Source organism: Ranitomeya imitator, chromosome 1 (genome assembly GCF_032444005.1).
Source record: "Ranitomeya imitator isolate aRanImi1 chromosome 1, aRanImi1.pri, whole genome shotgun sequence".
Taxonomy (NCBI): domain Eukaryota; kingdom Metazoa; phylum Chordata; class Amphibia; order Anura; family Dendrobatidae; genus Ranitomeya; species Ranitomeya imitator.
This window is the reverse complement of record NC_091282.1, coordinates 1,145,083,887-1,145,101,089: the sequence shown is the minus strand read 5'-3', so window position 1 is coordinate 1,145,101,089 and position 17,203 is coordinate 1,145,083,887. Positions and strand designations below refer to the sequence as shown.

General features: G+C 45.8%; 1 protein-coding gene across 3 annotated transcripts in view; it reads right to left on the bottom strand.

The window, feature by feature from the left end:
- The window catches only part of KLHL5 (kelch like family member 5), a 128,035-nt gene extending 125,913 nt beyond the window's left edge, over window positions 1–2,122 (bottom strand). Inside the window, exon 1 of one of the 3 annotated variants that reach the window (XM_069744589.1) lies at window positions 1,998–2,122. In XM_069744589.1, the coding sequence (XP_069600690.1) occupies window positions 1,998–2,035 (38 nt within the window). In that variant the 5' untranslated portion in view covers window positions 2,036–2,122. Of the gene's footprint in view, window positions 1–1,495; window positions 1,677–1,997 lie in introns of those variants that run through there. The other 2 variants (XM_069744590.1, XM_069744591.1) reach the window with 2 other exon arrangements.
- Between the last annotated feature and the right edge of the window lie 15,081 nt (window positions 2,123–17,203).

Below are 17,203 nucleotides of genomic sequence, written 5' to 3'. Positions count from 1 at the left end.
AGTGCGGTTTACCTGCAGATTTACCAAAATCAGTCTGGAAAAATTTGCAAAGTGCGCATACCCTAAGGGTACGTGTTCACGTTCAGGATGGCCGGTGGTTTGGAGGGAGCGGCAAAATCGCTCCGGCCAAAGCTCTGCCCCCTTGTGGGGACGCGATGATGCCGGATGTGTTCATTGCACACATCCGGTATCATCGCACCCCACACATAGGGCCCTGTGTTATACCTTGCGGCGGCGCAGCGTTAAACGGACATGCTGCGATCTAAAAAGACGCGCCGCATGTCCGGAAACGCAGGGCCGCCGGATGCGTGTTACCAAGCATAGTGGAGACGGGATTTCATTAAATCCCCTCCACTATGCTGTAACATCTGGACGCTGCGTGTCTGACGCTGCCTCTATATGCAGCGTCAAACACGCAGCGTTTCCTGAACGTGGAAACATACCCTTAGGCCACGGTCACACTGTCAGTGTTTGGTGAGTATTTCACATCAGTATTTGGTTGATAGGCGTCACCACTTCTGCATTTATCACCCACTCCTGGTTTTGGCAGACCAAATACTGATTATGTGACCGTAGCCTTATACAGAGGCTTCAGGTACAGAAATAGCAGTGCCCGGGTTTCAGGAACAGCCAGAGGCTGACAACACGAATACCTACAATGGCGCCGTAACAAAATGGATCCCCCTGGATAGAATGACGTTATTTATCATCTAACTGAAACACTTAGGTTATTTTCCGAAACAATATTCCAAGTTTTTCTATAAAAATAACAAAATGGAATAAAAGTTGAGAAATCCAACAATGTGAACTAAGCCTTAGAAAACCCACGCTGCCCGTCCGAATACAACTGTGCCCAAATGACTATGGAACAACTCCAACCACTGACATGTAGGGTTAGAAACTTCCATCAGTGCTCACACACCGGGATATACTGTATTCATAACTACAACTGATCTGTAGAACTACAAGAACCAGCATGTCAAGGATGCGATAAACCATTACTTGTCAGTAGTGACTATTCACATTATTTAATATGGGGCGGACCTGGCATTGGGGGTCACATCCACCTCCAACTCACACATTGTTCTGGAGTGGGGGCCTCTTCTGTGTCCGCTCCTCCTGCATTATCCTACTGTGACCCCCTCCTGGCTGCCATGGAACTACAAGTACCAGCATTCATATGGTACAGAACTGCCAAAGACACAAGTTGTCAGACTGATGGACAGTGGCAGGATGTGCAGGAGAAGGATGAGCGGTCAGTGACTGTCTGCAGCCGTGGGGCTACAAGTAGTGTGCCTGTATTGGAGCCCGCCTGCATCTGTAGGACTACAAGTGCCAGCATACACTGGGCTTCCACAAGTGCCAAAGACACACAATAGTATACAGTAATAACGTATAAACCAAGACCAGGACTGGCTGAGAACCAGCAGCAGCTCCCAGGGTGGCATGAGGGCTGCCTGCAGATGTAAACATCTCCCTCCCCGCTGCCCGGTACCTGCCCAGCTGTGTGCCCAGCACAGGACGAGGGCGGAGAGGGGCAGAGGCTTCACGACTCGCTGTGATGGGGGAGATGCCGTCCCTCCAGGCTCCATGCCTCCCCGGTGCGGCCGCCGGTGTGCTCTGTGCTGGGGAACTCCATGCAGGGATCTCCCGGCGGCAGTGACGTCACGGAGGAGGAAGCACGGACACAATGTAGCACAACGGCAGCGTCACGGCACACGCCCGCCTCCGAGTGCACACTGACAGCACGCCGCACACTCCCGCCTCCCTGCACACTGACAGCACACACTCCCGCCTCCCTGCACACTGACAGCGCACACTCCCGCCTCCCTGCACACTGACAGCGCACACTCCCGCCTCCCTGCACACTGACAGCACACACGGCAGCGTCACAGCACAACACTGCACGCACCCTGGGACCTGGTGGGCTCCTTGTACACACACTCTTGTGAGACTCATCCTGCCATGATGACAATTCACAGAACCTCCAACTTCACCTCTTTCTAAATCTTTGTAAGAACCTTTCAGGCTCCATTGCTGCCGTTGCAGTCGGGTGGAAACAAATGTTCGCTGTGAGTTCTCCGGCATTTCTATATCCTGTGTTTCTTCACAGCCCAAGACTACAACTCCCAGAATGCAATGTAAAGAGGAGCCTGACATCCATACACAGGGCTGGTTCCATTAACCCTCTAGGGGGTGGAAGGTTTTATGCAGTAATGTGCAGGCGCCTTTCACTCGGGATCGTTATTTTGTGTCTCATCAGCGTGAAGACTTTGTAGTTCTCAACTAGAGCAGGAAGGAAACCGTCATGATGCTGCAAAACACGTAAGCAATGGCCTTTTACCTGAAAAAGAAAAAAGGGAAAAACACACCACAACCATAATAACCGCAAAGCACTATCCCGATAAAATTACCCCCAAATCAAACACCCTTCAAACCAAGGCCGGGCGAATGTATGACCGGAACCTCGAGGATTCCCAACGGTCGATCGTTTGCACCACCCCCTCCTCTAAACCACGCCTAGCTGCCTCCGAAAGCCGAAACAAATCTCTCAACCCTTGCATTAAAATACCCGTGCCAAAACTAACCCCCCTACAGAAAACTCCCCTCTCCCCCCATCAATATTAGGAGCTAGTGATGGCAATAATGAAGGAAAAACGGCACTCTCACCTAGCTGCCTGGACACTGTGTTCCCAGCAGCCGCCGATCCGGCATCCAGATGCGATCCCTCCGTTTGCAATCCTCCTTGGAGATGCGGGCTTGCGGTTCCAGGAGCCTCCATGTGCCAATCCTAGGCAATCGTTGCACCGGTGGGTTCCATGTAGCTATCACGGTCTGTAGTAGGGCCCCTTGGCGGCTCGGGGTGCACGGCAAGTCCAAATAGCGTAGCCGACCTGCCCCTGTTAACCTCGTCCCCCCCCCCCCCCCCCCGCTTGATCCATCCTGCTCGCCGTCTTTCCCCCCCCCCCCAGCTGGATCCCCTGGGGTCTGGAGGGGCTGCAGTGCCAGAGGGGCCGCACGCAATCTCAGCAGCAGCAGCCAGCGAGTGGGCGGAGCAATGGCGGCGCCCATCACTAACCGCTCTGGGGCCTGTGCTGCTGCCGCCTGCAGGTCTCCTATATTGCGCCGAGCGGAGGCCCGGATGGATGGGCCCCCCGCCGCTCCAGTACCTGGCTCATCCATTGCCATGCCGGGTAAGTGGGCGGACCTCCCCCGCCGCGATGAAGATGGAGGCGCCCGCTGAGCAGGCCCCTGCCCGATCCTGCGCCGTACCACGCTGCTGAGCCGGGCCTGTTCCCGGCTGGGCTCCCGCCCCTCCACTGCCTGGCTCCTGGGTTGTACCAGCTGATCCGGACGAAGGGGAGGCCGACACCTCCCCCTTCTGCAGGCCCCGCCGAGCTGTAGGATTCCTCCCGGCTCCCTGGCAGCACGCGCTAGGATTGCGGCCTGCTGCTGCAGCCGGAGGGTCCCTGGAGGGGCTCCTCAAACGGTGCCGGGCCCGGGGGGTAACCTCGGGGCTCAGGCGCTCTGGAGGCCGAGACCTCCGAGCCCTCAGTTCGCGGCCGAGACGGCCCGGTTCCCCCATCGAGTAGCAGGCCTTGCAAAGACGCCTGCAGCCAGCCTGCGCCCCTGGTTCTAGCCGCATCCCTCAGATGCTGTAAAATTGCCTCGACCTCCATAGTTTGTTCCGCTGCTATGAGGGCACCATAATGGTTGCTCCTCTAAGATGGGTGCCCCCATTTATAATAGCCCCCCATCACCCCATTATGCCCACCTACTTTCCCTCTAAACCAATCCGTGAGCCCCGATTCAAATCTAATCACCTCTTCACTTTAACCCCTTCCCTTCTGTTCACTCCCTATAGGCCCACTCAACCCTGTCATACTGTCCTCCCTTAAAGGCCTGCGGCCCAGTACGTCCTCACTTGTCTTTTCCAACTGACCCAGACCACCTTGATGACTTTTTCCATACACAACTTGTTGCCATCGATTTCGTAACATACAAATATGACTTTTGCACTGAGACTCTTGCATTTCCAGCGCAACCCCCAAAGATTGCAAACCTTTACAAATTACTATTTTTGCTGCTACACCCATTTATTTACCTGTCAGTGCCCTATTTGCCTCTATTAGAGCACCCGCTGAGTGTGATGAGCTCACAGTGCCTTAAAAAATAATGTCAAACTGTGCCCCATATTGTGTCCCAAATATTAATACTGCATAACACAAAAAATATGCCATGTTCTGTGCCACACAGAATAAGGCGAGGTTCAGGCAGCCATATTAACCCCTTCGCGACATGCGCCGTACTAGTACTGCGCTGCCGGCACTGCATTAGTGCCAGCAGCAGTACTAGTACGGCGCACCGATCACCGCGGTCTCGCGCTGAGCGCCGCGGTGATCGGGTGCGGGGGTCAGCTGTATATGACAGCTGACACCCCGCAGCAATGCCCACGATCGGCGCTATCGCCGATCGCGGGCATTTAACCCCTCTGATGCCGCTGTCAGTAGTGACAGCGGCATAGAGGGGGATCGCGCAGGGACGGGGGCTCCCTGCGCTCTCCCACCGGAGCAACGCAATGAGATCGCGTTGCTCCGGTGACCCGGAAGGAGTCCCCGGATCCAAGATGGCCGCCGGACTCCTTCCGGGTCATGAAGTGACCTGGCTAGCCGGCGCCTGCTGAGAGCAGGCGCTGGAAAGCCAGCTAAACTGCATGTCAGATCGTTGATCTGACAGTGTGCTATGCACAGTGTCAGATCAACGATCTGATCTAATACAGAGATGTCCCACCCTGGGACAATGTTAGAAAGTTAAAAAAAAAAAAATAGAATGTGTAAAAAAAAATAAAAAAAAATCCCCAAAAAAAAAAAAAAAAAACATTTCCCAATAAATCCATTTATTTATGTAAAAAAAAAAAAAAAACAATAAATGTACACATATTTGGTATCGCCGCGTCCGTAACGGCCCGCTCTATAAAACTGTCCCACTAGTTAACCCCTTCAGTGAACACCGCAAAAAAAAAAAAAAAAAAAACAAGGCAAAAAACAACGCTTTATTATCATACAGGCGAACAAAAAGTGGAATAACACGCGATCAAAACGACGGATATAAATAACCATGGTACCGCTGAAAACGTCATCTTGTCCCGCAAAAAAAAAGCCGCCATACAGCATCATCAGCAGAAAAATAAAAAAGTTATAGCTCTCAGAATAATGCGATGCAAAAACAATTATTTTTTTTATATAAAATAGTTTTTATTGTGTAAAAGCGCCAAAACATAAAAGAAATTACATAAATGAGGTATCGCTGTAATCGTACTGACCCGAAGAATAAAACTGCTTTATCCATTTTACCACACGTGGAACGGTATAAACGCCCCCCCTAAATGAAATTCAGGAATTGCTGGTTTTTGTTCATTCCGCCTCCCAAAAATCGGAATAAAAAGCGATCAAAAAATGTCATCTGCCCGAAAATGTTACCAATAAAAACGTCAACTCGTCCCGCAAAAAACAAGACCTCATATGACTCTGTGGGCCAAAATATGGATAAATTATAGCTCTCAAAATGTGGTGATGCAAAAACTATTTTTTGCAATAAAAAGCGTCTTTTAGTGTGTGACAGCTGCCAATCATAAAAATCTGCCAAAAAAACGCTATAAAAGTAAATCAAACCCCCCTTCATCACCCCCTTAGTTAGGGAAAAATAATAAAATGTAAAAAAATGTATTTATTTCCATTTTCCCATTAGTGCTAGGGTTAGGGCTAGGGTTAGGGCTAGGGTTAGGGCTAGGGTTAGGGCTAGGGTTAGGGCTAGGGTTAGGGTTAGGGCTAGGGTTAGGGTTGGGGTTAGGGTTTCAGTTATAATTGGGGGTTTCCACTGTTTAGGCACATCAGGGGCTCTCCAAACGCGACATGGCGTCCGATCTCAATTCCAGCCAATTCTGCTTTGAAAAAGTAAAACAGGGCTCCTTCCCTTCCGAGTTCTCCTGTGTGCCCAAACAGTGGTTCCCCCCAACATATGGGGTATCAGCGTTCTCAGGACAAGTTGGACAACAACTTTTGGGGTCCAATTTGTCCTGTTACCCTTGGGAAAATAAAAACATAGGGGATAAAATATCATTTTCGTGGAAAAAAAAATATTTTTTATTTTCACGGCTCTGCGTTATAAACTGTAGTGAAACACTTGTTGGTTCAAAGCTCTCACAACACATCTAGATAAGTTCCTTGGGGGGTCTAGTTTCCAATATGGGGTCACTTGTGGGGGGTTTCTACTGTTTAGGTACATCAGGGGCTCTGCAAATGCAACATGACGCCTACAGACCAATCCATCTAAGTCTGCATTTCAAATGGCGCTCCTTCCCTTCCGAGCTCTGCCGTGCACCCAAACAGTGGTTCCCCCCAACATATGGGGTATCAGCGTTCTCAGGACAAGTTGGACAAAAACTTTTGGGGTCCAATTTGTCCTGTTACCCTTGGGAAAATAAAAACATAGGGGATAAAATATCATTTTCGTGGAAAAAAAGATATTTTTTATTTTCACGGCTCTGCGTTATAAACTGTAGTGAAACACTTGTTGGTTCAAAGCTCTCACAACACATCTAGATAAGTTCCTTGGGGGGTCTAGTTTCCAATATGGGGTCACTTGTGGTGGGTTTCTACTGTTTAGGTACATCAGGGGCTCTGCAAATGCAACATGACACCTGCAGTCCATTCCATCTAAGTCTGCATTTCAAACGGTGCTCCTTCCCTTCCGAGCTCTGCCATGCACTCAAACGGTGGTTCCCCCCCCACATGTGGGGTATCAGCGTACTCAGGACAAATTGGACAATAACATTTGTGGTCCAATTTCTCCTGTTACCCTTGGGAAAAAAAAATTGCGGGCTAAAACATCATTTTGTGGAAAGAAATAATGATTTTTTAATTTTCACAATGCTACATTCTAAACTTTAGTGAAACAATTGGGGGTTAAAAGTGCTCACCACACATCTAGATAAGTTCCTTAGGGGGTCTTCTTTCCAAAATGGGGTCACTTGTGGGGGGTTTCCACTGTTAAGGCACGTCAGGGGCTCTCCAAATGCGACATGGCATCCGATCTCAATTCCAGCCAATTTTGCATTGAAAAGTCAAATGGCACTCCTTCTTTTCCGAGCTCTGCCATGCGCTCAAACAGTGGTTTATCCCCATATATGAAGTATCGACGTACTCAGGACAAATTGCACAACAACTTTTGTGGTCCAATTTATCCTTTTACCCTTGGGAAAATAAAACATTTGGGGCAAAAAGATCATTTTTTGTGAAAATTAATAAAAAAATTTTTTTTACGGCTCTACATTATAAACTTCTGTGAAGCACTTGGAGGTTCAAAGTGCTCACCACACATCTAGATTAGTTCCTTAGGGGGTCTACTTTCCAAAATGGTGTCACTTGTGGGGGTTTCCACTGTTTAGGCACATCAGGGGCTCTCCAATCGTGACATGGGCTCCGATCTCAATTCCAGCAAATCTTGCATTGAAAAGTCAAATGGCGCTCCTTCCCTTCTGAGCTCTGCCATGTGCCCAAACAGTGGTTTACCCCCACATATGGGGTATCGGCGTACTCAGGACAAATTGTACAACGAATTTTGTGGTCCAATTTCTCCTGTTACCCTTGGTAAAATGAAACAAATTGGACCTGAAGTAAAAATTTTGTGAAAAAAAAGTTAAATGTTCAATTTTTTTAAACATTGCAGTTTTTAGAATGGTGTCACTTTTGGGCATTTTCTGTCATATAGACCCCTCAAAGTCACTTCAAGTGTGAGGTGGTCCGTAAAAAAATGGTTTTGCAAATTTTGTTGCAAAAATGAGAAATCGCTGGTCAACTTTTAACCCTTATAACGTCCTAACAAAAAAAAGTTATGTTTCCAAAATTGTGCTGATGTAAAGCAGACATGTGGGAAATGTTGTTTATTAACTATATTATGTGATATAACTCTCTAATTTAAGGGCATAAAAACTAAGAGTTTGAAAATTGCTAAATTTTCATAATTTCCGACAAATTTTTGTTTTTTTCACAAATAAATGCAAGTCATATCGAAGAAGTTTTACCACTATCATGAAGTACAATATGTCACGAGAAAACAGTGTCAGAATCACCAGGATCCGTTGAAGCGTTTCAGAGTTATGACCTCATAAAGTGACAGTGGTCAGAATTGTAAAAATTGGCCCTGTCACTTAGGTGAAAACAGGCTTTGGGGTGAAGGGGTTAAAAACTGCAAATTGTGGATGTGACAGGCTCTCTCTGCAGGTTTGTCTGCTTCTCTGTGCTGTGGACAAGTGCTGGAGCTGCCTTTCTTATGCACTATTCTGGTTCATAAGAAGTACCAAAATAGTGCATACTTCAATTGTCCAAACGGTGCAATCAGTTGTTGGGGAAAAATCGCACATATACATTGACACACAGAATATACAGTTGAGTTAAAAAGTGTTAGTGTTTGCCCTCTTCATGATTTCCTATTCTTTTGCATATTTGTCGCACTGAAATATTTCAGATTACCAAATTTAAATATTAGGCAAAGATAACACAAGTAATCACAAAATGTAGTTTTTTTAAATGAAGGTCTTTATTATTAAGGGAAACAAAAATTCAAACCTACAGGGCCCTGTGTGAAAAAGTGATGGCCCTCTAAACCTAATAACTGATTGGGCCACTATTAGCAGCAACAACTGCAATCAAATGTTTGCAATAACTGGCAATGAGTCTTTTACAATGCTCTGGAGGAATTTTGGGCCACTCATCTTTGCAGAATTGTTATAATTCAGCCACATTGGAGGGTTTACGAGCATGAAATGCCTTTTTCAAGGTCATGCCACAGCATCTCATTTAGATTAAGGTCAGGACTTTGACTAGGCCACTCCAAAGTCTTAATTTTGTTTTTCTTAAGCCATTCAGAGGTGGACTTGCTGGTGTGTTTTGGATCACTGTCCTGCTGCATAACCCAAGTGCGCTTCAGCTTGACGCCACGAACAGATGGCTGGACGATCTCCTTCAGGATTTTTTGGTAGACAGAATTAATGGTTTCATTTACCACAGCAAGTCTTCAAGGCTCTGAAGCAGAAAAACAGACCCAGACCTTCACACTACCACCACCATATTTTATTGTTGATGTGATGTTCCTTTTCTGAAATTCTGTGTTACTTTTACGCCAGATGTAGTGGGACATTCACCTTCCAGAAATTTAATCTTCTGACTCATCAGTTCACAGAGTATTCTCCCAAAAGACTTGGGGATCAACAAAATGCTTTCTGGCAAAACTGAGACAAGCCTTTATGTTCTTATTGCTCAGCAGTGGTTTTCGTCTTGGAACTCTGCCATGCAGGCCATTTTTGCACAGTCTCTTTCTTATGGTAGAGTCATGAACACTGACCTTAACTGAGGCAAGTGAGGCCTGTAGTTCTTTGGATGTTGTTGTGGGGTCTTTTGTGACTTCTTGCATGAGTCATCGCTGCGCTCTTGGGGCAATTTTGGTAGGCCAGCCACTCCTGAGAAGATTAATCACCCCTGCATGTTTTCAGCCTTTGTGAATAATGGCTCTCACTGTGGTTTGCTCAATTCCCAAAGCTTGAGAAATAGCTTCTAGAGTTGAGTGAATTTGTTCGGATTCGGGCGCCGACTATGAAATTGCCATATTCGAGCCATATTGCTACCCTATTCACGCCGAATTTATGTTTCATTATTTCCGAACATATTAGTTCATTTCTACTCCCATTGACTCCAATGATGTTCGGCTGTGTTCGGCAAATATCGCAAAACAATATTCGCCACCTATCATAATCGGAACTGAATTTTGAACAATTCGCTCAACTCTGTTTATAACCTTTTCCAGACTGATATATCTCAATTACTTTGTATCTTTGACATCTCTCCCAACCCCGGCCCCTCATGTTATAGCAAGTCTAACCTCCCAACTGCTACACTCAGAAACCCCTCTAACCTTATTAATATCCCATGCATGCCTTCTGCCTCTTTCAATTGTGCCCTTTGGAATTCTCTCTCTGTGTGTAATAAACTCCCTTTCATTCATGACTTCTTTCTAATTCTCTTAACCTCCTGGCTCTTACTGAAACTTGGATCCAGCAGTCAGACACCACCGCTGCTGCTCTTTCATATGGTGGACTACACTTTTCTCATACCCCAAGGTCGGACAACAGAGCAGGTGGAGGCGTTGGCCTGCTCCTATCAACCAAATGTACCTTTCAGGTTATCCCCCAAGTAGCCTCACTTGTCTTCCCTTCCTTTGAAGTCCATGCTGTCAGACTCTACATCCCCTTCTCCATGCAAGTGACGGTGGTGTCGATACATCATCAGCCCCTCTCATCAGTTCCTGGATCACTTTGCCACATGGCTTCCACACTTTATCTCCTGTGACATCCCCAACCCTCATCATGGGTAATTTCAACATCCCCTTTGCTTTTCCCCTCTCCCCATCTGCTTTTCACCTTTTATCTTTAACCTCCTCTTTCGGCCTCTCGCAGCATACTAACTCTCCAATGCATGAAGACGAAAACTCCCTCAACTTGGTCTTCTCCCGGCTTTGCTCAGTGGACGATTTCACAAACTCCCCTCTCCCGCTCTCTGACCACAACCTTCTTTCATTCTCTATCAAGAACTTCCATCCCGCTCAGGTCAGCCCCACTTTCCATACTTATAGAAACATACAGGCCATTACCACCCAGAAACTTATGAAGAACTTGCAGTCCTCATTGGCCCCTATCTCCTCCATCTCATGTCCCGATTCTGCACTGAAGCATTACAATGAAACCCTGCATTGTACCCTGTATGAAATTGCACCCCCTATACATAGAACAACTCAGCACAGATGGCGACAACCGTGGCACACGCTGCAAACACGTTTCCTACAGCGGTGCTCCAGGTGCGGCGAACGTCTGTAGAGAAAATCTAATCTACCCAAAGATTTCATCCATTATAAGTTCATGCGTAAAACATACAACTCTGCCCTTCACCTCTCCAAACAAACCTATTTCATCACCCTCATCCCCTCATCGTCTCTTTGACACTTTTCATTCCCTACTCAACCCAAGAGTGCAGAGGCCCCAAAAACGGATCTCTGTGCTGATGATCTGGCCAATTACTTCAAAGAAAAAGTTGACCACATCCGACAGTAAATTATCTCCCAATTCCCTCATACCATGCACTGTCCTCCCTCCCCATTGTATCTAGTTCACTCTCTGACTTTGAACCAGTTTCAGAAGAAGAAATAATCAGGCTCCTTGCATCTTCTCGCCCGACCACTTGCACCAGTGACCCCATTCCGTCACATCTCCTCCAGTCCCTTTCCTCTGCTGTCACCTCTCACCTAACAAAAATATTCAACCTTTCTCTCTCTTCCGGTATCTTTCCCTCCTCATTTAAGCATGCCATCATACATCCATTACTTAAAAAACCATCCCTCAACAAAAACTGTGTTGCTAACTATAGACCTGTGTCTATCTTCCTTTCATCTCTAAGCTCCTCGAACGCCTGGTCCACTCCCGTCTTATCTGCTATCTCTCAGATAACTCTCTTCTCGACCCTCTTCAATCTGGTTTCCGCTCTTTACACTCTACTGAAACTGCCCTCATTAAAGTCTCTAATGATCTACTAACAGCTAAATCTAATGGTCACTACTCCATGCTAATTCTCTTGGATCTCTCCTTAGCATTCGATACTGTGGATCATCAGCTCCTCACTATGCTACACTCCATTGGCCTCAAGGACACCGTTTTCTCCTGGTTCTTCCCTTAACTCTCTGACCGCTCTTTTACTGTATCTGTTGCTGGTTCCTCTTTTTCTCACCTTCCCCTTACTGTTGGGGTTCCTCAAGGATCAATCCTAGGCCCCCTCCTCTTCTCTTTGTATACTGCCCCTATTGGACAAACAATCAGTAGATTTGGGTTCCAGTACCATCTCTATGCTGATGACACCCAATTATACACTTCTTCTCCTGATATCACGCCTGCCTTTTTAGAAAACACCAGTGATTGTCTTACCGCTGTCTCTAACATCATGTCCTCCCTCTATCTGAAACTGAACCTGTCAAAAACTGAACTCCTCGTGTTCTCTCCCTATACTAACCTACCTTTGCCATACATTGCCATCTTCATGTGTGATTCTACCATTATTCCCAAGCAACAGCCTGCAGCCTTGGGGTCATACTTGATTCCGAGCTTTCATTCACCGCCCCCACATCCGATCACTGGCTCGCTCTTCTTATCTACATCTCAAAAACATTTATAGAACTCGCCCTTTTCTTACTTTTGACTCTGCAAAAACTCTTACTCCTTCACTTATTCATTCTTTTCTGGACTATTGTAACTCTCTACTAATCGGCCTCCCTCTTACCAAACTCTCCCCTCTCCAATCTGTCCTGAATGCTGCAGCCATGATCATATTCCTCACCAATTGTTACACCAATGCCTCTACCTTGTTCCAGTCATTACACTGGTTACCCAACCACTCCAGAATCCAGTACAAAACTTTTACCCTCCTACACAAAGCACTCCATGGCTCAGCACCACCCTACATCTCCTCCCTGGTCTCAGTCTACCACCTTACCCGTTCTCTCCGTTCTGCTAATGACCTGAGGTTAGCATCCTCAATAAGCAGAACCTCCCACTCCCGTCTCCAAGACTTTTCACTTGTTTCGACAATTCTTTGGAATGCACTACCCAGGTTAATACGATTAATCCCCAATCCCCACAGTTTTAAGCGTGCCCTAAAAACGCAACTGTTCAGACTGGCCTACAGCCTCAACGCATTAACCTAACAATCCCTTGGTGGCCCATTAAAAACTTAAACCATAATCAGGTTCCTCACATCATGTTCTCATACGCTTTATGTATGTAATAATTATGTATGAACACCCGATCCTTACACTATGGCTGGCCCGAACAACGAAAGCAATTGTTACCATCCACATCTCGTGTCTCCCCTTTTTCCTCATAATTTGTAAGCTTGCGAGCAGGGCCCTAACTCCTCTTGGTATCTGTTTTGAACTGTGATTATTGTTATGCTGTAATGTCTATTGTCTGTACAAATCCCCTCTATAATTGTAAAGCGCAGCAGAATATGTTGACGCTATAATAAAATTATTATTATTATCTCATTTGTTTCAGAATTTCTTTGGATCACAGCATGATGTCTAGCTTTTGAGGATCTTTTGGTCTATGTCACTTTGTCAGACATGTCCTATTTAAGTGGTGTCTTGATTGAGAACAGGTGTGGCAGTAATCAGCCCTGGGTGTGGGTAGGGAATTTGAACTGAGCTTCCTAAAGATGTGATAAACCACTGGTAAATTATGTTCTAAGGGGGGGAGGCAATCATTTTTTCACACAGGGAACTGTAGGCTTGGATTTCTTTTTCCCTTAATAATAAAGACCTTCATTTAAAAACTGCATTTTGTGATTACTTGTGTTATCTTTGTCTGTTATTTAAATGAACATACAGTCATCTGAATGAGCCCAAGAGCTAGGTTCAGATGGCTGTATTGAAAACTTATACCCATGAAGTGCATCTCATTGCATGGGCTATTCTGCCTTCATTCTGTTGTTTTCCACATATACTATCAGTTGGTGTGTAAAATCACTGTGGCCAGCACACGGACCAAATGTATGCTCATCTGAACGAGCCTTAATAGTGATTTTCTTAGTGCTCCAATACAGCAATAGAGCTTCTTAAAATGCCAATTTGTGTCCTCTAAACAGTAATAATACCTGTAGAAAGTACACCCCAATTCGAAAAGGTGACATTTGGAAATCTCTTATAGCCATATTTAAACACAGCAGAACATCGAAGACATAGATCCGATGTGGAAAATTAGACAGTTTTCTATTTCACTTGATAAATCATTTAGAAATATCTACCATTGTGTAGCATCCATTTTTTCATAAGTCTGTAAATGTTTTGGAAGTGAAGAGACATTGCTGGAGTTTTGGCAGAGGAACATTGTCCCATTCTTGTCCAATGTAGGATTCTCGCTGCCCGGACCTGGAACTTTGCCGGATTTTTCATTTAATAATGCACCAAATCTTTTCTACAGGTGAAAGGTCTGGACTGCAATCTGCCGATTCATCACTTGAACTCTTCTTATGTGGTTTATCACTGTCTTACTAAAATATACAAGGCCTGAAATAAAGGTTGTCTGAATGGAGCATATGTTATTCTGAAACCTCTTTATAATGCTCAGCATTGATAGCGACTTTGAAGATGAGATGTATAAACTTTCCATGCCATAGGCACTAATATACTGTAACTCCATACCATCAGAGATGCAGAAAGTGTGCGCTGGTAACAAGCTGGATGGTCCCTCTCAGTGCCAGCGTCACCACCCAGCGCACCCGAGCAAGTGCCTGGGCCCTGGGCAAATGGGTGGCCACTCGCTGTCGGGGACATGGCATTTCACGTGTCTTGACCAGTGGGGCCAATTATACTGAGTGGAGAACTGTGTGGCCCATTATACTGAATGTAGCACTATGTGGGGCACATAATACTGAAAGGAGCAATATATAGGTTCCATTATACTGTATGGAGCACTATGTGGGGGCCATAAAAATGAATGGAGCAATATATGGAGTTCATTAAACTGTATCGAGCAATATATGGGGCTCATTACATTGTATGGAGCAATATATGGGGCCCATGATACTGTATGGAGCAATATATGGGGCCCATTATACTGTATGGAGCAATATATGGGGCCCATTATACTATATGGAGCAATATAATGGACCCGGCCATTATACTATATATAACAGAAATCATGGAAAGTCTACTTCTAAAGCAGATAGATGAAGCTGCAACCCATAATGAGGTCCTGGTTATGGGGGACTTTAACTACCCAGATATTAACTGGGAAACAGAAACCTGTGAAACCCATAAAGGCAACAGATTTCTGCTAATAACCAAGAAGAATTATCTTTCACAATTGGTGCAGAATCCAAAAAGAAAAACACCAAAAAAGGACACATTCAAGAAAAAACACCAAAAACAGGCAAAGATGCTTACCTGTCTAAATAGGCCTCAATACAAATGCACAAGCAGGGTGCAGCGGACCCAAACAAAATAGCAAATGCACAGGTGCAATACCTAATGAAACAGCCAGCCTTCAATAAGGGTTTGGCCGTGTGGTACACCAATGCACTAAGATAAAATACTCTGTACATCTGCTTTGTATTCCTTGTGTGAACACGCCACATACAGAGTATTTTATCTCAGTGCATTGGTGTACCACACGGCCAAACCCTTATTGAAGGCTGGCTTGTGCATTTGTATTGAGGCCTATTTAGACAGGTAAGCATCTTTGCCTGTTTTTGGTGTTTTTTCTTGAATGTGTCCTTTTTTGGTGTTTTTCATGTTAGAGTAGGACTGGCAATACGTAAGGACCCTTGGCGTGGGTTGCCAGCTTCCATATTATGGCCCTAATATCAACTAATACCTTACATACAGGTCCTTCTCAAAAAATTAGCATATAGTGTTAAATTTCATTATTTACCATAATGTAATGATTACAATTAAACTTTCATATATTATAGATTCATTATCCACCAACTGAAATTTGTCAGGTCTTTTATTGTTTCAATACTGATGATTTTGGCATACAACTCCTGATAAGCCAAAAAACCTGTCTCAATAAATTAGCATATTTCACCCATCCAATCAAATAAAAGTGTTTTTTAATAACAAACAAAAAAAACAACAAATAATAATGTTCAGTTATGCACTCAATACTTGGTCGGGAATCCTTTGGCAGAAATGACTGCTTCAATGCGGCGTGGCATGGAGGCAATCAGCCTGTGACACTGCTGAGATGTTATGGAGGCCCAGGATGCTTCAATAGCGGCCTTAAGCTCATCCAGAGTGTTGGGTCTTGCGTCTCTCAACTTTCTCTTCACAATATCCCACAGATTCTCTATGGGGTTCAGGTCAGGAGAGTTGGCAGACCAATTGAGCACAGTAATACCATGGTCACTAAACCATTTACCAGTGGTTTTGGCACTGTGAGCAGGTGCCAGGTCGTGCTGAAAAATGAAATCTTCATCTCCATAAAGCATTTCAGCCGATGGAAGCATGAAGTGCTCCAAAATCTCCTGATAGCTGCATTGACCCTGCCCTTGATGAAACACAGTGGACCAACACCAGCAGCTGACATGGCACCCCACACCATCACTGACTGTGGGTACTTGACACTGGACTTCAGGCATTTTGGCATTTCCTTCTCCCCAGTCTTCCTCCAGACTCTGGCACCTTGATTTCCGAATGACATGCAAAATTTGCTTTCATCAGAAAAAAGTACTTGGGACCACTTAGCAACAGTCCAGTGCTGCTTCTCTGTAGCTCAAAAGTGGCTTTACCTGGGGAATGCGGCACCTGTAGCCCATTTCCTGCACACGCCTGTGCACGGTGGCTCTGGATGTTTCCACACCAGACTCAGTCCACTGCTTCCTCAGGTTCCCCAAGGTCTGGAATCGGTCCTTCTCCACAATCTTCCTCAGGGTCCGGTCTCCTCTTCTCGTTGTACAGCGTTTTCTGCCACATTGTTTCCTTCCAACAGACTTACCATTGAGGTGCCTTGATACAGCACTCTGGGAACAGCCTATTTGTTGAGAAATTTCTTTCTGGGTCTTACCCTCTTGCTTTAGGGTGTCAATGATGGCCTTCTTGACATCTGTCAGGTCGCTAGTCTTACCCATGATGGGGGTTTTGAGTAATGAACCAGGCAGGGAGTTTATAAAAGCCTCAGGTATCTTTTGCATGTGTTTAGAGTTAATTAGTTGATTCAGAAGATTAGGGTAATAGGTCGTTTAGAGAACCTTTTCTTGATATGCTAATTTATTGAGACAGGTTTTTTGGGTTATCAGGAGTTGTATGCCAAAATAATCAGTATTAACCCCTTTCTGCCATTAGACGTACTATTGCGTCCATGTGGGGTGGGCTTTACTTCCCAAGGACGCAATAGTACGTCATATGCGATCGGCAGCGCTCACGGGGGGAGCGCCGCCGATCGCGGCCGGGTGTCAGCTGTTTATCGCAGCTGACATCCGGCACTATGTGCCAGGAGCGGTCACGGACCGCCCCCGGCACATTAACCCCCGGCACACCGCGATCAAAGATGATCGCGATGTGCCGGCGGTACAGGGAAGCACCGCGCAGGGAGGGGGCTCCCTGCGGG